The sequence below is a fragment of the Echinops telfairi genome, unplaced genomic scaffold, assembly GCF_000313985.2.
Source record: "Echinops telfairi isolate 266 unplaced genomic scaffold, ASM31398v2 ScPeMD7_23;HRSCAF=83, whole genome shotgun sequence".
Classification (NCBI taxonomy): Eukaryota; Metazoa; Chordata; class Mammalia; order Afrosoricida; family Tenrecidae; genus Echinops; species Echinops telfairi.
In genome coordinates this window covers 42,155,784-42,179,778 of record NW_022103920.1, presented here as the reverse complement: position 1 = coordinate 42,179,778, position 23,995 = coordinate 42,155,784, and the positions used below count along the sequence as shown (strand labels likewise).

At 42.7% G+C, this 23,995-nt stretch overlaps 1 protein-coding gene across 2 annotated transcripts in view; it reads right to left on the bottom strand.

Annotated features, from left to right (window-relative positions):
- The window catches only part of RELN (reelin), a 549,393-nt gene that overhangs the window by 270,708 nt on the left and 254,690 nt on the right, over positions 1-23,995 (bottom strand). For both annotated transcript variants that reach the window (XM_004702602.2, XM_004702603.2), the window contains exons 5-6: positions 18,817-18,849; positions 14,616-14,694 (exon numbers count right to left, since the gene is read on the bottom strand). In XM_004702602.2, coding sequence (XP_004702659.1) covers positions 14,616-14,694; positions 18,817-18,849 — 112 coding nt within the window. The remainder of the gene's footprint in view (positions 1-14,615; positions 14,695-18,816; positions 18,850-23,995) is intronic.

The following is a 23,995-nucleotide window of genomic DNA, read 5'->3' as shown; positions in this document are numbered from 1 at the left end:
CCAAATTCACTGTCATCGAGTAGATTCTGACTCACAGTGACCCTATCGGACGGAGCAGAACGGCCCCTTTGGATTTCCAAGGCTGTGAATCCTTCCAGGAAGAGAAAGCCTATCTTTCTCCGAGAGTTGCTGGTGGGTTCGAATTGTTGATCAAGTGGTGAGCAGCCCAATGAGTTATGCCACCAGCTCCCCTAGTCTTTTAGCTGCCTGCAAAGTTATTTATTCCTTTTCATTCATTCATGAATGTAAAAAATTTTATTGTGAATTAGGCAGAAGGTTACAGAATAGTTTCAGATTCATATTCAACCATTCACACTTTGGTTTCATCTCATTCGTGGTAATCCCCCCAATGGATCGCATTACTTTTCCCACTTCCTCCTTGTTTTCCAGTTTCCAACCCTCCTTACTTCTCAACCTTCCAAACGTTGTCCTTGTGTAAATGATGCCCTTTAGTTCTCAAGTGCTTGCTTATTCTAAGGCATGCATACTTCACTAGTATTCTTGTTCCCTACAAGGAACGATTTAATATTTGGCTGAACACTGCGCCATGGTGGTGAGGTCCGTTCCCACTTGAAGGGTAACTAAGGGCCATTGCCTCCAGGGTCTCTCCAGTCGTTATCTGAGCAGTAAGCCTGGGCCGTTGTGCAGTTTTTAGTTTTGTTTCATATTTCTCTCCCTCTACATCCAGGATCTTCTAATGTGATCTCTTTCAGGGCAGTCCGTAGTGGCAGCTGGGTATCAGACATAATTCATTCTTGTATTTAACAAACTTGTGTCGAGGGCCGACAGGTACTGTGGTAAGCTTTAGTTGTACAAAATCCAAGACATGCTGTCACTTTACTCAAGACGTTTACATTGCAGGTCTAATGGCAGAGAAGGAAATGCACAATTACATCACAGTGTATCAATAAACCGATAGCTATTTATTCTATTCCACTGCTTGCCAGATACTCTAAAGCCCATTTCAATATCTCAATTTCTTGGCAAGATAGCTGTCAGCACCACACTTTCCTAAGAAAATTGAGCTTCAAGAGGTTAAATACATTTCTCAATGTCACCTAACTTCTAAATTGACAAGGCTATAATCCAGACCTGTTCTTCTTAAAGAAGTCTTGTGTAGCAGATTTACTCAAAGCAATGCATGGCTCATCTCTTGACTGCTACTTCCATGAATGTTGATTATGGATCTAAATGAGATGAAATCTTGACAACTTCAATTTATTGCTCTATGGTGTCAATTTTGGTTTTCTCTTTTTTTATTAATCATTTTATTAGGGGTTCATACAACGCTCATCACAATCCACACACACAATTGTGTAAAGCACATTTGTTGTATCGATGCCCTCATCATTCTCAAAACATTTCCTCTCCACTCAAGCACCCAGCACCAGGTCGTCATTTTTCCCCTCCCTCCCTGCTCCCCCCTCCCCCCTCCCCAATGTGCCCTTGATAATTTAGATTGTTATTTGTCATATCGTGCCCTGTCCTGGTTTTCTCTTATAAAACAAAGGCAGTGGGTATATTACAGAGCAAGCAAACTTCTTGATCATCATGTTGAGAAATGGCTGTGCGCCCCTCAAAGAAGGGCACTGGACATGCTGCTTGAACCTTCACAGCCCTGGCAATAGCCCAACTTGTCCATCAGGCACACCTCACTATACCTCTTCTGAGCCTCTCCTTCCAGAGTTTCATCCTATCGTTTATTCCCAATGCTCTTCACCCACATTTTACAAATTCAGGTCTGTTTTGATTTTGCTGCATTGGCCGCATCTGAACTAACTCAAAGCCTTGCTTATTCCTTATAACAAAGAGTGTGTACCTGTTTTGAAGTTGTCTAATCAGACCGGAGAAGCCTGGGAAATTGTCCAAAGGACATTGTCCCAGAACTGGTCTTGAGTGAGCAATAGGAGCTCCTCAAGCAATCAAACGTGAGAGTGGGATAGGACTTAGAAATCACAGACATTATCCTATAAAAACAGAACTTTTAGTACAGGGGTTCAGTCTGGCGGAAACCACACTAGAACACAGAGAAGAGAGGCAAGAGATGGGAGGGGGCTGGGAGGTGAGGACCGGGTCATGAAAGGCTTTGTGTGTATTTGGTAGGTGGCAGAAAAAGTGCTGAAGAGCAAAGATGTTATTCTGAGGACTTAGCTGTGCCTGACTCCTTTTCCAATAGCCTCATATGCATGCGAAAGTTCCACACTGACTGAGGAAGACGGAAGAATAGATGCATTTGAATGATGGTGCTGGTCAAGAATACTAGGATTCATAGTATAGACTTCATACATAGACTTCCAAAAGAATGAAAAAGTCTGTCTTGGATGAATTATAGTAAGATTGCGCCTTCTAAGAGAGGATGGTGCAACTTTGACTCTCACACTTTGGGCATGTGGTCAGGAGAGGCCAGTCCCTGGAGAAGGACCTCCTGCTTGGTCAGCCGAAGGGTAGCAAAAGTGAGGAAGACCCTTGATGAGATGGCTGCAGTGGCTGCAGCAATGAGGGCGATCACAAGAACGAGTATGCAGATGGGGCATCCTGGGCACCGCATCCCTCTGTTGTTCACAGATAGGGTCGTTATGAGGCTGAACAGACTTAAGAACACCTAACAACAAATACCAAGACGTGGCACGAAGTTTACGGCAAGCAATGCCCCAATTAATTCATAGAAAACCCCATGCTCCTGTTTTTATCCCACTTTAGAGGAATCTAACATTGAGAGAAAAGAAATTAAATTACTGTCCAAGGTTACACGGCTAGTAAATTACAGAATTAGATACAAATTCTGTTTCCAAAGTCACGTTAACATTCTAACTTTTAGAATAATTAATCCAGAAAATGATGGATTGGAGATAGAAAAGACTGCAAGCTATTGAGGGGATTCAAGTATAATACAACAGGGGTGCAGATACTTGCAAGCAACGGTTCTCAACCTTCCTAATGCTGCGACCCGTTAATACAGTTCCTCATGTTGTGGTGACCCCAAACCATAAAATTATTTCGTTGCTACTTCATAACTGTCATTTTGCTAATGCTATGACACGGGTGACCCCTGAAAGGGTCGTTCGACCCGCAAAGGGGTCACGATTCACAGGTTGGGAACCGCTGCTCTAGAATCTGACTGCTTAATAGAAAGAAACCCTATCATTTGAGCCACATGTGTAATAATCAATTTTCTAGTAGTTACATTAAAAAATCAAAAGGAACAGGTGTAATGAAAATTCATGATATATTTTATTTAACCCTATTGAGGTAATATTGAATGTTTATCTCCATGTGTACCAGTGTGGCAAAAAGAAAGTAGGAATCTGACAGATACCAGGATGTCTAGTATAGATCATCGCCACAAGAATTATTCTGACATGAACAGTATGATTAAAAGACATTTGAAGGGAAGTACTTGGTATTCTCTAACCCTGACCACCCTGAATTTATTAAACCCTCTTTAAACCTATTTATCACGAGTCTAACATTCACACGAAATGCCACCAAATCTCATCATCCCTCAACTTATAAATGATGAGACAGGACCATGATTTAAGTTCCTCAACACTTTGTCAATATTCATCCCACTCCACCCTGGTGTAGCAACTAAGAGTGGAGAACTCCAATTCTTTAGGAAATGTTTAAAGTGAACTGGATAAAGTATCTAACAAATAATTCAATGTATTCAATATTCCCTTGGTGGTCTGCTTCCTTAGGCAGTGCATTACTTTCTATTTCAAATATGTATTTATGTGGATATATATATTTCATACATCAATACATGCACTACCTTTTTCCCTGCTAACAAAGACATAAAAGAATCAGTAAATGTAACGACAGGTATTTGCTGGCCAACAGAAGCAGGGTCAAACGAGAAACATAAAAGAAACGCTGTGCACGGAGGGTTTTATTTTCACCGTAAGGAGCTCCTTGGCTATTTCGAAGCGTGTTATTTTGCTGTCAGTTCTCTATCTTTGTTTTTCGTTTATTTTTACTTTTCTTTAGGTGCCAGATTAGGTCCCTGGACAAAGAATTGTTATGTGATGTGCTTTTGAGCTGCAGAAAGCACGCTTCTGAAGGCATGATTATGCTCTTCATCCTGGTGTGAAGCTACTGGGTGTGGAAATTTCTCTGAGAGAGCAATCCGAAGTGAACTGGTGACTCCCACGGGGCTTTCAGGACATCAGCGCGCCGGGGTGGATTAATGAGAACATGGGACTTCTTTGCACACCTGGAGCTCTATGAGTGGTTGAGGGTAACATCATCCCGATAACAATAAGTAGATAAGCGAAATATTATTTTCTCGAGAAAAGTATTAAAATATGGCTCATTCTTCTTGCCGATCATAGTGAATCACTCCGCTTTTAGTCCGGCACACTGCTGAAGCAAGTTAATCACCTGGAAATTCACCGACAATCAGTTATCATCAAATTCTCATTTGAGACACAGGCCATTTGCCCCCAAGAACAAGGCCATCATATTATATACCCATAATTTATTGCTTCTGAAGGGGTCGGTGTCTGGGGCTCAGCCCTGCAAGAAGCAATCTAGCACCCTAGGAGTTAGAATTATCTCTTTACCAGCATTTCTAAAGGGAGATATCAAACTCATTTAAACTAGGGTCTTTTCTGATTATTAAAGGTAATCCATCCACTGCAAAGCAGTCTTTAAAAGTGAAAAAGGAAATAAAATCTCTTTTAATTTCCTTACTCAGAGATCACAAGTCTCGGCACCCAGGCACATATCACACCTTCACAATAGCTGACCTGAGAGCCCGAGAGCTGGCAAGAGGAGGCCAGAAAAGAGCCTGGAAATCCACCAGCGGAAACGGAAACTCTGCAGGTCAGTGGGGGCTGCTGGGAAGTCAGCAGACTTCCGGAGACGGGTGTTCAATTCAAATGCCAACAACCAGAACACACAACGTTTGGTCAACTTTTCTAAAAATAAATTGAGTACGCTATTTGCTTACAAGCAACTTATACAGTCATGTTCACACACAGTAACTTGAAAAGTAAAATTTAAAAATCATACTCCTTTTGTACCTGTGAGCTATTTTTAGAAAACGGTAAGAAGGGTTAACTCTATAAGCCTGAGAATATCACCTCCAACTATGTCAGGTCTTTTTTTCCCAAGCAACTAACACATGCTTTCAACGTGAAAATGACAAACTCCATTTATAGCTCATACTTTCTCATTATCTCCCACTAGAGAAGGTAAGCGACTCTTCCTATTTCACTAGGGAGCTTAAAGGTTTTATCTTTTCTTTGTTAGCAAGTACAAAGACAAATATGATTTGGGTTAAAAATAACCCCTTTAAACTGCTACCACAGCACATATTTATTCTGGCCACCTACTATGGCGCATTCACCACACTCTATCTCAGAGGAGTATTTTCTTACCTATTTCGAATGTACTTGACATTTAATTCCATTGAATGAGCTCTTGTCTCTGTTCACTAAAGCAGAGATGAAAGAAGAAAATAAGATGCCTCCATGGTCACACCTTATTTTATTAGTGGGACACCTCCTGGTTAACCTTTCGATTATGCCTGAGGCTCCTCTCCAGAGCCCCTCCATCATGGAAAGAAAACGGGAGGGAGCAAGAAAGCCATGTGCAAATGAAGTGCTTAATCAAAGAGAAAAGGACGGAGAACGGGAAAGAAGTGAAGAAACGGCGAGAAGGGAATAGGAAAATGTAGAGATGGCTGCAGTCGGGCATGTTACATGCGCACGGAAGCAGCAGTCAAGCAATCCAGTGCTGTACTGCACTGGGTCAAACGTGCTCAAGAGGGAGGACGTCACTTTGAGGATGCGCGTGGGCCGGCTCAAGCCAGGTGTTTTTGATTGCCATTGATGCATGTGGATGTGGAGGGGCACGTTATTGTTGTTGTTAGGTGCTATGGAGTTGTTTCCGACTCATCGTGACCCTACGCGCAGCCGAATGAACCACCACCTGTGCCAGGCTCACAATGGCTCTTAGGTTGGAGACCACTGTGGCAGCCACTATGCAAATCCTCCGTGTCCAAGACCGTTCTCATTTTTGCTGTCCTTCTTTACTGAGCCTGGCCTCCTTTTCCAGGAACTGGCCCCTCTTGATAACATGTCCTAAGCACACAAGACCAGGTCTCACTATCCTTGTCTCGAGGAGCAATTTAGCTGTACTTCTTCCGAGACAGAGCCATTTATTTTCACTCTTTTTTGGCATTCCATGGTTGTTTCAATATTCTTCACCAGCACCACAGTTCAAATGCATAGATTTTCTCCTGTCTTCCTTATTCAATATGCAACTTTTACAAGGACATGAGGTGATGGAAAAATACCATGGCTTGGGTCAGTGCACCTCAGTCGTCCAAGTAACATCCTGGCTTTCCAGCACTTCACAGAGCGCTTGTGCAGCAGATTTACCTAATGCATGGCAGTGTTTCATCTCTTCACTGCTGCTTCCATGAGCCCTCCTAGTGGAAGAATAAGGAAGAACAAAGAACGGATGCATTTGAATTGTGCTGTTGATGGAGAATAGTGAAAATACCATAGACTGCCAGGAGTACAAACAAGTTTTTCTTGGCAGAAGTGCAGCCAGAACGCTCCTTAGGATTGAGGTTGGCTTGACGTTTTCCTCACATACTTTGGGCATGCTCTCCGGAGAGACCCGAGGAAGGACATTGTGCTTGGGAAAGTAGAAGGTTGGGAGAAAAGAGGAAGACCCTCAATGACATGGATTGACACAGTGGCTGCAACGATCGGCTCAAATCCAACAGCAATTGTGAGCCTGGGGCAGGATCAGGCAGAGTTTCATTCTGTGGTACACAGGGTTGCTATGAGTTGGACGCAGAAGGAACCAGCAGGTTCCAAAAAGTTCCTGGGAAAATTACAGCAGGACGTTAGATCCTCCGCTGGCCTTCCGCTGTCTCCCAGCTTCCTGGGGCTGTGGGTCTGCTGTCTGTGGAGCGGATACACGTTTTCCCATTTCTTTCTTAGTGTTATTCTTCATAAATCTTATTTCTTTTCTGATGATATGGGCACTCCACTTAATACTGGCATCCTCAGTGATTTTTGTTGTTTACAAGGGGCTCCTGGACACAAATGACCGGCACAGTGGTTTGACAGCTTGCTTGACTTCCTTTACCAAATAAAATATACTACTAGTCAGTAAAGACTGCATCAGTTAGGTCATCCCTACTCTGAAATCTCAGACTCGTATAGTCTTTATTTCAGACAATTAAAAAAAGAAAAGGAAATGTACTTTAGAAAGCCAAACCACTAATCCTTTGACTCCATTTCGGATTCATTGTTTCAATAAATTATTAATAGAGAATACCAGGGGCAGTAGAGTCTGATCTCTTATTTCCTTGATCCTGTAAATGAATCTTTCACATATAAATATGGAAAGGTCCTGGTTTTTTAATGATTCACACTATCTCATGTGATGCTACCCTTGGCTTTAACTCCCTGAGCTGTAACTTGATAGGGGTTCTGCATGATAATCTGATGGGTGAAGGTCTCCGTGTTCCACTACCTCTCAGAGGACTCCCTCTGTGTCTTTCTTCCTCATGCCTCATGTCCCTGTTGGCATCATGACTCAACTCATCTAAGAAATACCTTCTGAGGAGTCATCACCATCCCTCCTGCTCTCTGCTGTGCTGGACACCCCTGCTCTTATTATTGTTTTCATTGCGCTGGAGGGGAAACACCTGTGCCATTGAGTTGTCATTTGTCAGCATGTTCTCTAGCCCCCTGGGAACATCAGAGCTGGTGACACAACAGCTTCCAAAGTCTTCTGCGATGCTCAGAACACATGTGTTAGAAGGATCATCTGTTTCAGCAAAACAAAGAATCCTCCTTGGCTTTGTAATTGCTTGGAGGATGAAGCCAGTTCTTAAGAAAACTTAATTATTTTGCTGCAAGTTTTCCTTTTTTTAAAGCTATTTGAACACGCTCTCTCTGAATCTTTCTTAAGTCTCTGCAACTCCAGGTGATACAGCAGAGAAATTTCCTTTTTCTTTTTTCCCCCTTCATCATCGTTCATTTTTCTATTGAGGTATAATTCAGCCACAGTGAAACATACCACTGCCAAAGCCACTGCTCAATCTTCTCCCACAGAGAAGCCAGTGGGCTTGGGTCTCTGAACTTGCAGTTTGTAGTCCAACCCGTACTCACACAGGTCTCAGAGGACAGCTTTAGTTCGGTGCTTACCAATGCGCTTCTATACAACCTGTATCTTCTCAACGTGTTAGCCACGTCCATCATCCTAGTTCCATCCTGGACTCCCGGAACAACCATTTATTTCTATCGCTTTAGAAATGTTGCTTATTCTAGATTTTATAGGACATGGCATCATCAAAGCATGTACTGTTTCAGAGATTCATTCATGTAGTGGCGATCACCGTCATTCCCTTTTACTGCTGAGTAGTATTCAAGTGTATGTTTACACAACAGGTTTGTGTGTGCACGGGGGCTGGGGGGTTGTTTTCAGTTTTGGAATAGTGGGTATTTTTTTTAACCAACATTTCTCTCCAAAACCCAAAGCCCACAGTCATCGAGTCTGTTCTGGCTCATAGAGACCCCACAGGACCGTGCAGCACTACCCTGTGGCCGTTCCTAGGTTGTAAATCTCTATAGAAGCAGATGACCATACCTTTCTCCAGCAGAGCAGCTGGGCTCAAACTGCTGAACTTCCAGGCAGCAGTTAAGCATGTAACCACTGAGCCATCGGGGCTCCTTGATCTCTCTCCAAGCATGTGAGCTATCGGTAGTGTTTAACTCATACCAAAATATTTTCATTCACAAAAATGAACAATACAAGTGTGGGATGTACAAACAGTAGCTGCATAAAAGAAATGTTAACGTGCAAAAACATATGTGTGGCTGTTTACATTCCTGCTAAATATAGTTCCATAAAGTTTGTATTCCCATCTATTTCCTGCAGGGCGGTGGATGGGCTCTGTCTATATGACCACGGCACTGCCGGCAATCATCCGTGGAGCAATGATATTAAACAGAGTTGATAAATAGGGAGTTGTCTGCAGGGCTGAAAAACTGGTGTGGCTTCCTCCACACACACTCTTCCTCCCTTGGGTTCAATGACACACTTGACTAGAGGAAACGTCTCTGCGGTCCAGCTGCGTGTGGTCCAGCAACAGTGCAACAGAGCATGGAGAAGAAGCCTCTTTCATGAGTGAAATTCCCAAGCCTATGCTGCCATGAAGGGGTGTGTTGTTCTTGTCATTGGTAACTTGACTTCTCATCTTCAACAGAAGCAGCTTTGGGGGAGGGGGGTGAATAAAGGCCCCAAGAGGTCTGGGGAAAATCCAGCAGAAGGAACCTGCACCCTGCATCTCAGGGAGGCGGGTGGATGGCTGCGACATGATGGAGGCACAGAGAATAGCATCACACAGGGGCCCAGGGGCCCAGCACAGGAGCAGCAGAACCATTTCCATGTCCTCCAACATGACTCCAAATGGGCTGCTAACGCCAAGGTCTGAGGTTAGAACTACCAGCCACTGCATGGGAGCAAGACCAGATTCTCTCCTCTAGTAAAGAGTTACAGTCTCAGAAACACACAGGGGCAGCTCTCCCTTGACTTATGACTTGTAGGGTCACTATGCGTCGGAATTGACTCGATGCCCGTGAGTTTGGTTTTTGACCTTGAAGGAGTGGTTAGGACAGGGACTGAAGCTGCCTGTATGGACCAGTGAACAAGAATTAGATGAGTTGATGGAGTAACCAATGGATACCTGATAGGGGAACCAGATTGCACCCTCAGGGGTGGATGACCAGTAAGCAAGCTAATCATGGGCTTACTGTGCTTATTTACAGATTAACCTATGCTTTCCCTGTTTCCTGGGTGCTCCATCCCTGTCAGATATTGAAAATTTGAAAGGAGGCTTTGATTGTGTAAGAAACTGCTGGGTGGTGCAGATTAGAAGCAGAATTTCTGATGTAGTCCTGCTTTTGCAATTGTACTCGCTGCTGTGGCGTCCATTCTGTCCTAGAGGGCAGAGAAGAGCTTCCCCGTAGGGCTTCTGGGGGAGTCGATCCTTAGGAAACTGCCCATAGGGTCCCCAAGGTTAGCAACCCAACACTTAACCCACAGTGCCACCAGGCCTCCTGTTTTTTGTTTGTTTTGGACTGAAACTCACAGTCATGGAGTTGATTCTGGCTCATAGAGACCCCGGGACAAAGGAGAATTTCCCTTGAGGGTTTCCAAGACAGTAAATCTTTATGGAGTAGAAAGCCTCATCTTCTTCCTTCAGAGCCGCTGGTAGGTTTGAACTGCTGACCTTGTGATTAGCAGCCCAACATGTGATCCACTAAGTCCACCAGGCTCCCTTTCAAGTTCTCCAAAACTTAGCTATCTCATTAGTGAAAAGGGAGCAGAAAATTTAGAACTGCCTGAATTGGTAGTTCTGCCAGCCTGATCAAAATGCAATAATAAGAAGAAATTAATTTGGGCTGTGGAGGGATAAAGGTCTCTGAAGAGCTCCAAAAAGGTTTGTCCTCTGCTGCTAATTGAAAGGCTAGCAGTCTACACCTTGTGTTAATGATGAACAAAGGCCCGGCAATCTTCTCTGAAAAGACTAGAGCCTATGACCCTCAGGTCAATCTTGACCTCTGATTACCTCAGGAGTAGCAAATCACCACTGCCCCACAGGGTTTCTTGGCTGTGACCTTGACAGAGTAATTTGCCAGGCCTTTCCTGTCTGCTGCACTGGGAGGTTTGCAGATGAAGGCAAACGACTTGTGCCTCCCAGGCTCCATAACTTAACAGCATGGAAACCTCCATGCACGGCTTTCCTCTGACATATACGCAGTCGCCGAGAGCTGGAATACACAAGGTACAGTGGCCTTGGTTCGGCTCTGACAGAAGCAAGTTTCATTTTCCTGATAGCCACATTGCTCGGGAGAATTCACGGTGCTACACCTGGAGAAGCATGGATGTTTCCTGGAAGGATTCTGACACCGTTAACACTCCCTACTTTGGGAGAAAGGGACTATGGTGAAGCGCAGGAGGAAGGCTTACTTTTTCATGTTTATATTTGCATATTTGTTAGTGGGGCATGTCATCATGTGCATTTCTTAATTTTTCAGTCAAATTGACTACTTAAATTAAGTTCCTAGACAATGCATTCAATATTGAGCTCACATAAAAATAATATTTCTTGGTTCTGTTTCAATCGCTGTCTTAATTTCTCTTTTTCCTTGCCTTAAAAAGTTACAAATTACATAATGCATATGAAACTTCCAGAACGCGCCCCCCCCCATCCCTGGGAAAACGATCCTCATAGAAGGAGCATATTTTTCCCTTGTGAGAAATTATTTGGTGAGTCATGGGAATTGACCCAGGCGCTTAGATTATATCTGGTGGACTTTTAATTACTCTAGTGGCATATGATTATCCGTTAGGCTGCTGACCTCAAGGTCAGCAGTGTGAAATGACCAGTTGCTCCCCGGGAGGAAGAGGAAGCTTTCATTCCTGTGAAGAGTTACAGGCTGGAAACCCACAGGGGCAGCTCGATCGTGTCGAGTTGTGATCACTTTGATGGCAGTGAGTTTGGTGCAAAGATCAGAGAAAATATTTAAAAGGAGGAAAATCTATCTACTTTATTGAAAATACTTCACTGGAGTCTGACTGAACTGCGTGTTGGTTTCTGACTTCTGGGAATTTTAAATGATCTTTCACGGAGTTCCAAGCATTTATTAATAGTTCTGTTGTTGCTGTGGTGAGGCATTGGGCTGCTGATGGCAAGGACAGCAGTAGAAGCAGGACGAAGCAATCAACTCCTCCAGGGGAGAGCGATGAGGCTGTTGGCTCCCAGTCTCGGACACCCTATACCAGGGCACTCACTGTGAGTGGGACTCAAGGGGATAACAATGGACGTGGTGTTCTGGGCAGGGAGTGCTCTCCTATGATTTGGCCATGGTGCTATTTTCATTGATGCGTGTCTGTATTAGTGTTTATCTTCCAAATATAATGAAGAAGGACTTAGGGGCTCCGTCAAATGAATTAGCTGAAGGTTATTTTAATGGCGTCTATTTATGATGCTGCTGCTGATTATAGCTGGGCTTCGAGGGAACAAGTAGTCCAACGTGCAAACGCACCGCCAGAGGAAGGGAGAAAGGGAAGGAAGAAGAGAGGAACAGAGGTCACACGTGCTGCGAAGCTACAAGACCCCAGGCGGAGCGCCAGAGCTTCTGCTCGTGCGCCTGTCTCACCTGAAAGCAATCCGTGAGCGGGGTAGTGGTCCCATTTCACTGATGAGGAAAGGGGACCCAGAGATGGTGCCGCTCTTCACTTTTCTCAGGGCACCCCAATGGCAGGGACTCACTGGGGCGGCGCCCAGACTGGCCTACCCTCAGAGCCTCTGCCATCGTTCGATGACAAAGCCACACCACTCAAGTCACGGGAGTCGCACCTCTTGTGTTTGGTTTGCATCTTATTCTCAAAGAGGCTACGCGACGGGGCTGATGGACAGTACGGGATGAAGTAACATTACCCTGAACACATTTGATAAAAGACAGGAATAGATGCCATTTTAGTTTTTTTAAAAAATGGATTTTTTTGTTGTTGCTTTTTTTTTTTTTTTAAGGAAAAACCATAGCTTAACTAAAGAGGACACAAAATCCATAACTTTGGTCAAGGAAGCATATTTCAGATCAGTCATACAAATGGGTGAAGTAAAATCAATCACACTTTATGGATTTAAAAGAAAAACAACGGGATTTTCACCACATAAAAGTCACATTTTGTATCTGACAGAAAAAATCACTGAGGGAAATAAATTAGCTTGACAGAAATGAATTTGCTTTGAAAGAAACAAATCATTTGATAACATTTCTATCAATGGAATAGGAGCCCTCGCGTGCTCAGTTGGGCTGCAGCCTGCCAGCTGCTCGCTCCTTGAGAGGAAAATAAGGCTGTCTGTCTGTCCCCTAAAGACTGACGGTCTCCGGAACCCTATACAATGGTTCTACTCTGCCCTACAGGGCTGCCAGAAGTGGGCCCTGGCTTGGTGGCAGTGGGTTTGGAGTTTTTGTTGCTTATATTAATGAAGAGGTGCCCTGGTGGCAGCAGTGAGGCATTCCGGCTGCTCACCAAGAGGTTGGTAGTTCAAATGCACCAGCTGCTCGGCTGGATGAAGATGAGAGTCGGCTTCCCTGAAAGACTTAAGCCCTGAAGGGCAGTTCTCTCTTGGGCTCTGTGAGTCAGAAATGACTGGTCTGCCTGAGTTTGGTGTGGGGCTATCTACATTAATGGAATATAAACAAGCAAAATGTCAGAGGTGGAGCGTTTTCATGGATAAAATGTGCGTAGGAAGGTTGTTTCTGTTTTGCCTTTTCTTAATAAGGATTCTCCGTTTATTTTAAGACATTTCTATTGAAGTTATAGTCATAAGAACTAAAGTTCTGACTAAATGGTATATAGACTCTAAGATTCTGTGACTCTGCCTAGCCTGATTTTTTCCCCTTATACTATCTAAATTTATTTCTAGAAAAGACATAGAAGGTCCTTTTTCTAGCACTGAAGCCCCAAGGCTCACTATACAGATATCACCTTCAACACTCAAATGCCCACCGGAAATCAGCTCTCCTTTATCAGAATGCCTATAGCAAGTTACTGAGAATTCTGCTTCACACCAGGAGAAAGATGTGGCGCCTGCTTTCATAAAGATTTACAACCTTTGCCCACCTTTGGGCCATTCTCCTCTGTCCGAAAGGATGGCCGTGACTCAGAATGGACGAAAAGGCAGTGGACCTGGATTTTCTTTACTACACTTAGGAGTTCTCCCCTGGATTATCAATTTTTTTAGTTGTTTTTACTGTCTCCTCTTCAAAAAGATACTTGAGAGGGAAAAAAACCCATATCCCTTATTTATTTGCTACATAGATGGAATAACTGTCAGGAGTTGAACAAGTGAGCAGAAGGAAAAACAGGAAGGAATAGCACATGCTGACATTTAAAGAAGAAATTGTTCTTTTAATCTTGAGTATTGCTTAGACTTCAACGACGACTTATATTGGAGCGTTTCTAATTTATCATGAATTCTCCGTTGTCTATGCAAGGCATCTAATGTCACAGAAAGTCCAAATGTGGATATCCCTCCAAATAGTAGATTTGACTGTAGCTCTGGGTCACCAGAGAGGTCTCTGAAATCAGCAAAAACACGACGAATCTCCAACAAATTCACATAGCAATTTATATATTCGAGAAGATTTTATGGAATTCTGAGTCTTTGCCTTCAAACATCTCCTGCAGTCACCCTAAGCAGGCTTCCAAGGGCAGACTAGAAAACTGTGACCAAAGTCCCAGGTTATTTCAAATAAACCATACCCCTGCTCTCATTTTGTAAACATGCAGTTATTAGCTACATCAGAGCATGCTATTTTCTATGTAAAGAACATGGACCAGTGGGGAAAATGTCTAACAAGTCGTATGGCTTGGAGCAATATGTAAATTCAGTTCCTAGAGATGCCAACAAACGAACATGAGGCGGCTTAGGTTAAGTCCTGGGTTTAACAATTCTCGCAGCACCAAAGAACAGTCTAAGTCCAACTAGCTACTCCTAGAGGGGAATCAGTATTGTTTTCTTTTTTTGCATGAAACAAGCTAATGTGACACGTCTTCCTTTAACTTACCAAATATTTGGATTCAATTCCAGTTGTTGGTAAGAGTCAAAGTCATCTCGCAGAATAATGCTGTCACTATGTATTTCAGCTAAAAAACAAAACAAGAAAGTACTTAGAAAAAGAATTATACCACAACAATAGATACACAAACGTGTACTCAAGCTGCATTTACGAGGAACAACAGTATTTAGAATTGCAACTGCATTTTAAAGGAGTATCTTAGTTGCTCTGTCCCCAAATTACTAAGTGGCCAGCAGGGTAAAACCTTGGTGGTTTAGACACGTGTGGTTGCTATCAGTTGGCACTGAGTTGTTTCCGAGCCTCGCGGACCACACGTGTGTAGAGAACTGTTCCTCCGGGCTTTCAAAGCTGTACTCTGTTCAAATGGCTAGGCCTTTCTTGGAAGGTGTCTCTAGATAAGAGTCAAGCCAAACTCGCTGCCGCTGAGTCAACTCTGACTCCTCACGACCCTCTAGCACAGGGTAGAACTGCCCCCTGTGAGTTTCTCAGACTGTAATTCTCCAAACTGTCTGTCTGGGGGCCAGCATTTGAGCCAAGGGTTCCTGTTCAGACACCTAGAAGTCTAGAACCCAGAGTTCCTAAAGTGAAGGTCAAGGTCAGCAGTAACTTACAAAGACCGGGCTCCCAGCACTTGTCTCTCATGTCTCAACACACACTCTTCCTCCCATGGCTTCCAAGGCACTGCCCAGAACAGATGTGATGCCATTTGGAGCACATTAGGGACAGAGCATCCTGACCATTTATTTTATTTTATTTTTTTTAACATTTTATTAGGGGCTTATACAACTGTCATCCCAATCCATACACACATCAATTGTGTAAAGCGCATTTGTATATCGTTTCTCAAAACATTTTCTCTCCACTTAAACCCCCGACATTAGGTCCTCATTTTTCCCCTCCCTCCCCACTCCCCCCTCCCTCATGAGCACTTGATAGTTTATAAATGGGTATTTTGTCATATCTTGCCCTGTCCGACGTCTCCCTTCACCCACTTTTCGGTTGTCTGTCCCCCAGGGAGGAGGTCACACACAGTTCCATGTAATCGGTTCCCTCTTTCCTACCCATTCTCCCTTTACCCTCCCTGTTTTGCCACTCACACCACTGGTCCTGTAGGGCTCATCCGCCCTGGATTCCCTGGATTTTCAGTTCCTATCTGTACCAGTGTACCTCCTCTGGTCTAGCCAGACTTGCAAGGTTGAATTTGAGTCATGGGAGTGGGAGTGGGGAGGAAACATTTAGGAACTAGAGGAAAGTTGTACTTCTCATCATTCATCCTGACCATTTATAATCAGCTAAAATTGCTGGTATCAAGTGACCTATTTCTTCTCATTCCTATTACCCCATCCTGCTGATTCTTTCATTCCCTAGTTTCATTCATATTTTATTTAATGTGTTTTCTTTTGTTGATTTTGTTTCCCCTCTGAACCACATAAGGGAATTTATCTACATAAATAAATAAGCCACCGAAGAAAGTCATGTTAGGAATCAGGAGACATGGCAGGATGCATTCATGGCTTTAAAAATGTGATCACTGCACTTGAGTTGTCTCACAGATCCACGTGTGAGCTCCAGCAGAACCCTGGGGAGGACGACAGCAAAGAATGACTCCTGAACTCCAGAGAACGTGGTATTTCCCCTAGAGGGGGAGGCAGATAAAAAAGATTTCACGGGCAGTTTATAAGTGTGCTCGTGTCTGTGGCAATACCACAGCTAAGGTTGTAAAATATTCATCTAGTACTTAAAAATATCCTCTCATCTGAGTCCCACAGTTTGCTTTGGAAGTTTATCTCAGGGAATCAAAGTTCTCTGTTCCTTTATATATTTTTAATATATTAAAATTACACATAGAACAGGAGATGGGTAGGGGGACGGTTGGGCAACATGATGAACATAATAAACATCACGGGACTAAAAGTGTAGAAATATGTGCGTATGTATCTGTATAAAGTACATAAAAATTATCATTGGGCTTTTTTTCCCCTGTCATCCTTGAATAAATGGTGCCTTTTGATCTTAAGTGGTTGACTGTACGATCATTACCAACGGCTCTGAAAGGGATCATATTAGAAGGGCCTGAATGGACTGGGAGAAAAATGTGGAACAAAACTTAAAATCATAAAAGTGAGTAGGCTTACTGGTCAGGTAGAGCCTGCTGGAACCCCAAGTCTGATGGCCTTCAGTATCCCTTCCAGTCTAGAACTGAATCTACGATGGCGGCAGCACAAATTTCCGCCAAACCAGAGACAAGTCTGTAACAGCTCAATCACACCTGTGTGGTGTGCACACCTTAGCACGTTCCTTTGCAATCTTGTCAGCACAACTGAAGATACGCTTTTTGAAAAACAAAACAAAACAAAAAAACTAACAGAAAACTGCCAAGACCTGTAGTTCTTTTTCTCAAGGGATATTTTACTCTTTTTAGTGTACCCCCAAATAATCCTCTCACGTTGTCTGGTAATTAAAGTCTCCTCCAAATATCCGGAAGCCCAATTTCACATTCTCTTTGGTGACATCGCTGCCGGTGGCAGGGCAGGCTCTGGCCCCTTTGTACCAGGTGTGCCAGCAGGTAAGCACATAACGAAGTCACTGGGAACCAGTGAATCAGCATGCTTGCAGGGGAATGGCGGCTCAGACGGAGCCTTTGGCAGGAAAGCAGGAAGGCTGTGGATTGACGCTGGCGAGAACGCTGTGATTTATTCAGCGCATGGGAGTGTTTTAATGATGCCTCTCAGCGATTAGCTGCAGTGCCTGGAACGCTACAGGGTGCGGCTCTCTCAGATACCCAACCTGGCGGAGAGGCGGCAAGGCCACTGCGGGCCACCAGCCCGTCTTGGCTGCCAGCAGGCATGCTTCTAAGTGCTCATGTTCCTCTGCCAAAGGAGAGGAGCCCCAAGCTGTAGCATCACATAAAAGTAGAGCTTCTCCAGGCAGATTTTCCAAAGAGAAAAATAAATTAATTGGGTTTATAGGTTGAAAGGAAAAGCCCAGGAGACAAATAACTGACCTATCTGGAGGTCCCACAGTGAGAGACATCTGAAAAGGCTGGAACCAGCGAGCACACAATCTTTCCCTTCCTATTAAGTAGTGTAGTGTAGGGAGTTGCTTGTAAAGCAAGTCATCTGCACTGGCTCACATGAGAAAGTTAACTCTTAAAGACCACTTCTTTACAAAGGCGACGGGTAAGCTGTAGTGATTTCCCCCCATGCTTCTCTCCAAACACTTACATATGACTTACTGTCCACACACAGCAAATACAAATTCACTGAGTCCTGAGAGCAACCTTATGAGGAGCCCTGGAGGTAGGTGGTTAAAGCGCTTGAGTGCCCACTGAAAGAAGGTCAGACGTGTGAATCCACCAAGGGAGAAAAGGGGAGGCAGTCAGCTTCCTTAAAGGTTACAACCCGGGAACCCTTACGGGGCACTTCTCCGCTGTCCTACGGGGTCTCTATGAGTCAGAATTGCCCAATGGCAATGGGTCCTAAGGCAGTGGACAATGGTCCTATAAAATAAGTAGGGTTATGACCTCCATTTACAGATGGGGATACCGAGGCACAGAAAGGTTAAGTACCTTGCAAAATGTCACTCGTGTAATAAGCTTTAAAGGTTAAGATATAGACTCTTTTCAAATATTAAATCTTTAAAACAGTGGTTCTCAACCTTCCTAATGCTGTGACACTTTAATACAGTTCTTCATATTGTGGTGACCCCCCCCCAACAATAAAATTATTTTAGTTGCTACTTCATAACTGTCATTTTACTACTGTTATGAATCGGGTGACCCCTGTGAAAGGGTCATTCAACCCCCAAAGGGTCACGATCTACAGGTTAAGAACTGCTGCTTTAAAACATTCTTTAAAATATATTAAAATATGTACTCTGAACCACTATTTACCCTGCCTCAAGAACTCGGGGTCACTAAATACAAGGCCTTACAAATAATAATAATAATAATGAGAACAAATGAGGTGATTACTTTACGTGGTGCCCATCATAAAAACATTAATGTTTCCATTTAAGCGGGTTCACTAGAGAAATGAGCACATTATTTCTCTAGATTCAGTGACTACTTTATCACATCAGAGAAGGAACAGTGTTTCCTCACTTCCATACCACCTTCCCACACTGCCGAGGAGTGGGATTAATAGAACCTGTGTTACAGCCTTATGACATCAGGATCTTCGACACTCACCTAGCTGAGGGTGCAGAGTGGCCTCTGTGGGAGCTGGACCGAGAGAAACAAAGAGAGAGACAAGGGATCAGCAACATGAGCAGAACCTGGTACCAAGTAATCAAAATACAGTTATAAAATTCAGATTACACCAAACAACTTAAATTTCAGTTGGTTATGAAAACGCTCTTTCTATCTCCCGGGCATGGTTATGTTTCCAGCTATGCTGATAAAAAAACTCCAGGCTGGTGTTTGTCTCACTGCTTCAGATGACACATAGGTTCATATGTACATATTAATAAACTTCATGTCCGTTTTCTGAAGCAAATGCTATGACAGTGTCACAGATGCAGTTATTAGTATTTTTAAGCACAAACATGCAACTGCTCTGAAGTACTGCCCGCTCAAGGGACTCTTAGAGGAAAGAGAAGGCCAAGTAGCTAATAGTCTTGCATTTTTTCACAGTGCGTATTATCTGAGTTTCTAGAGAGTTCTACCAACACTTACTAATGGTTAAGTCCAATTGAAGACTTTTTTAAAAGAAAAGATATATTTGCTCATTATTCAATAATTAAAGACAAAAATGGCAGAATGATATGTTTTCTCACCAATATCACACTGCATATGAACGAGCTAACTTGAAGTAGCAAGGAAAACTGGAAGTTAATTTTGTGGACTGGAAAAGTAAAAGAATTTATGTTGAAATGGAAACTTCTCAAAATACAAATCAGTAATAATGAATTAACCCATTTTTCTAAAATCTAGCAGTAATTGTTTTCATTGTAATTGACAGCATTCTCTAAAGAAACGGCAAAAATTACAAAAGAATTTGAAGAACACCTTGTGGATCTTGATAACTTTTGAGTTACTTTTCATTTCATATAACACCCCTGTGAATCCATGCTAATAACACTGGTTTGAAACATGAGAGAGTGAATTTACTGGACATGGACACATAATAGTTTCAAAATGAACATACTTTGACTACAAATAAAACCAATTTCCAAAGTGATGAATACATTTTGTCAATGTGGACATGAATACTATAGGAAACTGGCTTTTGGACACTCCATTCAGTTATCGGAAAACTTTAAATGTTTAGAACATGTGAGTATCTAAGTGTACTTTCAAATGTGTATTTTTTGAAATCTTAATAATGATCGAGCATGTCCAATAATTACAATAATTGAGATGTAAGATACAAATCAGATTAATCTAAAATATCTCTATAATTCCATTTGTCATGTTTAAATGTTTAATTTTTTGAGTATTTTATTTGTTAAGTAAAATTAATTAACTATACCTCATGCATTTAGATTTGCCTTCGTATGTGGCTACCAGAACTGGACAATGCTGAACTAGAGCTAGCAGAGAAATCTTACCCCTTATCATCCAGGAAGTCATTATCATGAAAAAGACCAAGTCACCCAAGAAAAAAATAGAGGACAAAAAGAGAAATGAGACAATAAGGAAAGGTACATTTAAGGAACTGGTAAGAGAAGTGGAGCTACTAGCAAAGAAAAAGAAAACAAAAATGTGAATTTTCTTATGAAAATCAAGAGAATGTGTGCCAAAAGGGGAGGCACATGTGATCCTAATAAAGTACAAGTATAGGGAGCCTCCCATCACCATCCAAACACTGTGCTCCAAAGAGTCTGGTGATGCACCTGAGGACTCTGGCCTCCTCACTGTGTGCTGACCATCATTGAGAGAAAGGAAGCATGCACCTTAGGGATGAGAGGAGCCCTGCTGGCGGAGTGGGCTGTGCTCTGGGCTGGTAACCACAGGTCAGCGGCTCGCAGGAGAAGGTGAGCTTTGTCCTTCTACAGAGTGAGTCTTAGCAGCCCACAGGGACAGTTCTACTTAGAAGGTTTCCTGTGAGTCAGCATTCACTCAATGACATCGAGTTTTAGAAATGAGGTTGTAAAACTTCAGCTCATTTACTTTGGACATGTTACCAGGAAAGATTACCGTATATACTTGAGTATAAGCAAACCCAAATATCAGCAGAGGCACCTAATTTTACCACAACGGCATTTACAATGTGCTGGAAAAACTCAGCTCATACAAGAATATATATAAATAAATAAATTAATTAAAAATATATATATATATATACATGGTAATCACCAGAAATAGGCTAATGGCTGGAAAAGTCGGGGGTGAAAATGATCATCATAACACTGGCCAGACCAGTAGTCCTGAAGATGTTCCATTTTATTATGCATCATGTTTACTGGGCAGCAACTAAAAGTAACAACACAGAGGGACTAGGGCCAATGGGGATTTGGGGGGGTTTGATTTTACAAGTTCCTAGTCTACCATGCTATTTTACCAAGGGGTTTCTGTGAATTCATGGGATACACTATTAAGAAGAGGGAAATACTGATAAATAAAAAATATGGAACTTCTAAAACAACTATGAAATAGAGTAGTGTGTTAGTCTGGGTAACAAATCCACAGAAACTCTTATCTATGTAAGAGACAGCTTTACATAAAACAGGGGTGTCAAACTGGTGGCCCACGTGCCGTATGTGGCCCCTGAGGTAATTTTTTGTGGCCCACAATGCTCTGAAGTAAAATGTAATGAGGGAATTGTGTGTACAGTATTGCTTCAATCTCCCCTAGTGCTATTTTCTTCATAACAATTTTTTTCTATTTTCATTTTATTTCAGAGCATCATGGGCCACAAAAAAATTATCTCGGGGGCCACATGCGGCCCATGGGCCGCCAGTTTGACACCCTCGATATAAAGGGTAAGTGTATATTAAGAAAGCATCCCAGCCCAGTGCTATCCAAGCCCATAAGTCCAACATTATTAGCCCATAATAGGCCAACACTGATCTACAAAGTCCTCCTCAATCTCACGAAACACATGCAATAACACCGACTGCAAGAGGAAAGTTGAGTCAGTGAACGTGTAAGCATCTCAGCACTGGCAGGGGTCTCCACACGGCTGCTCCAGCACCCAGGGCTGCATCAGGGTAGGTCCATGTGGCTTCTCCTCAGAGATGTCTCACAGGAAGTGAGCCTTGCCAGCTGAAGCAGGGAACTGGCTAAGGCAGCTGCACCCTGGTACAACCATCAGAAAGCAAGAGACCTGAGAACTAAAAAGGTGAGGCTCACCGAGCTATTTATCTCTCTGCCCTTCAATTAATCCCACATGTGTTTATCGGCCAGGTTGGCACAATAAACCTTAGCTATCTCAATCCGTTAAATTGAATGTAGGAGGATTCTGTTGACATTGCAATAATTACCAATTTAAATTATTACTAGCTTGTACAATGATCAGATTTGGACAAAAATATCTGCAGAACAAATGTACAAATGTGCTCAACACAATAGATGGATGTATGAATTGTGATGAGTTGTATGAGCCCCCAATAAAATGATTAAAAAATATAGAGAGACACATATATATGCATAAGTTTCAAGTTGCCAATTGAATTTAATTGACTCTGGTGGTATATGTTAAGATACTTTATTCTAATTTCAAGAAGTTATCTCCATTCATCCATACCATTACTAAATTATTTTAGCATGTGGCTTCTTTCCCTGCTCACCTACATCATAATCATGGGGGCCAGGAGGGGGACACTATTTTTAAAAAGGATCCACTGAATCCGAATCTCTGAGAGTGAATGTGTCGTTTGAAACTCTGCCTGGCAGAGTCTGATGGAAAGACACGATGAGAAATGACTGGTCTTAACCAGACAGCTCAGCCTCTATTTTCACATGTTGAACTATTTCTTTGTATTATGTTAAATTTGTCCTTTCTCCCAAGCAGTTCTTCAAAGCAGTCAATATGGCAGCCCAAGACACCAACCAGTTGGTAACAGATTATGTAATAAATACTGAACTGAATTGAGAGCGACATCTGTTATATTTTATGTTTTGGCAAATGACTACGTGAAGATCCAAATTATGGGAAAATGCCAAACTATACAGTTAAATCATTGTCAAAAATCCGTTAGTATTCTTTATGGTCTAGGACTCTAGGTTGTTCTAACAGTCAATTAACATCCAGCGGGATTTGTGGAACTCAAATTTAAATTGCCTTAGATGAGTTAACACTCATTGCCACTGAGTCGACCCCAACTCATAGGGACCTTTGGAGAGAACTGGCCCCCAGGCGTCCCCAGGCTGTGATCGGTTCGGAAGCCCCTGGCTGCTGATTTCTCTTGTGGAACTGCTGGTGGGCCCCAACGCTCAACTTTCTATTACCAGATGAGTACTTAAACCACTGCACCACCAGGGGTCAAATCCAGTATTTTAAAAATATCCATTAGCTGAGAGAACTTGGCAGCATTTCCTCAAAAGAGGATCATACTTAATGTGCATTAAACTTAAGGAAAGAAAAGGTACACATTTATTTGACTAATACTCGCATGTGTAAGTGTTGGACCTGTGAAGTTCATTTTTAATCATCTCTGAGTAAATGATCATATCTATCTACTTATATGCTATCTGTATTATTTTTCTAAGTTTGTAGGTAATATGCCATCTTTTCCCTATCTATTGGAGTAAATACATTACAGAAGAAGTGGCCTGGGTACAGCATAGCTCAGTATCACTTATTCTACTCTCGGCTGGGTGGTGCCTGCTGTGACTTGTACTAGTGAATATGGATGGATTATTAAATTCTTGAATTGTGTGTATTTGCATAAAGGCCTTTCCTCTTCCTTTCACTACATGCATGCAATGTGTCACCTTCCCACGTGTCTGCACAGTGTGACATCTCTTTGTATGCCTCTCATGCTCCTCCGCCCTCTAACTGGTTCCGACTCATCTTTCTAGGTTGCTGGAATGTTTTTTATCTCCATCCCAGGCCGCTCTGTTACTGATTCTTGACTGTCCCCACCCCATCTCCTACGTTGACTTGGTCCCCGAGTTCCTTTCAGTTTGAAAATGAAAAGCAGACTCCAATGACTATGCAAAGTTGCCAAATGGCTTAAGCCAGGATATTTAGATGATATCAATTTAGGGCTTGGACATAGACAGAAATTATTCTAATAATGGGTTTTGACTTTAAAGACATCTTTAAGAGAAGTGTACCATGTGCATCCCTGCTTTTGATCTGGGCCCTTCCATATTACCTGGTCCTTACCTCAAGAATGTTTGTATTTAGTAGCTTTTTCCCTATGGTAGATGGCACATGGTAGACAACAAGGGAGGAGGTGGGGAAAGGAAACAAAAAAAA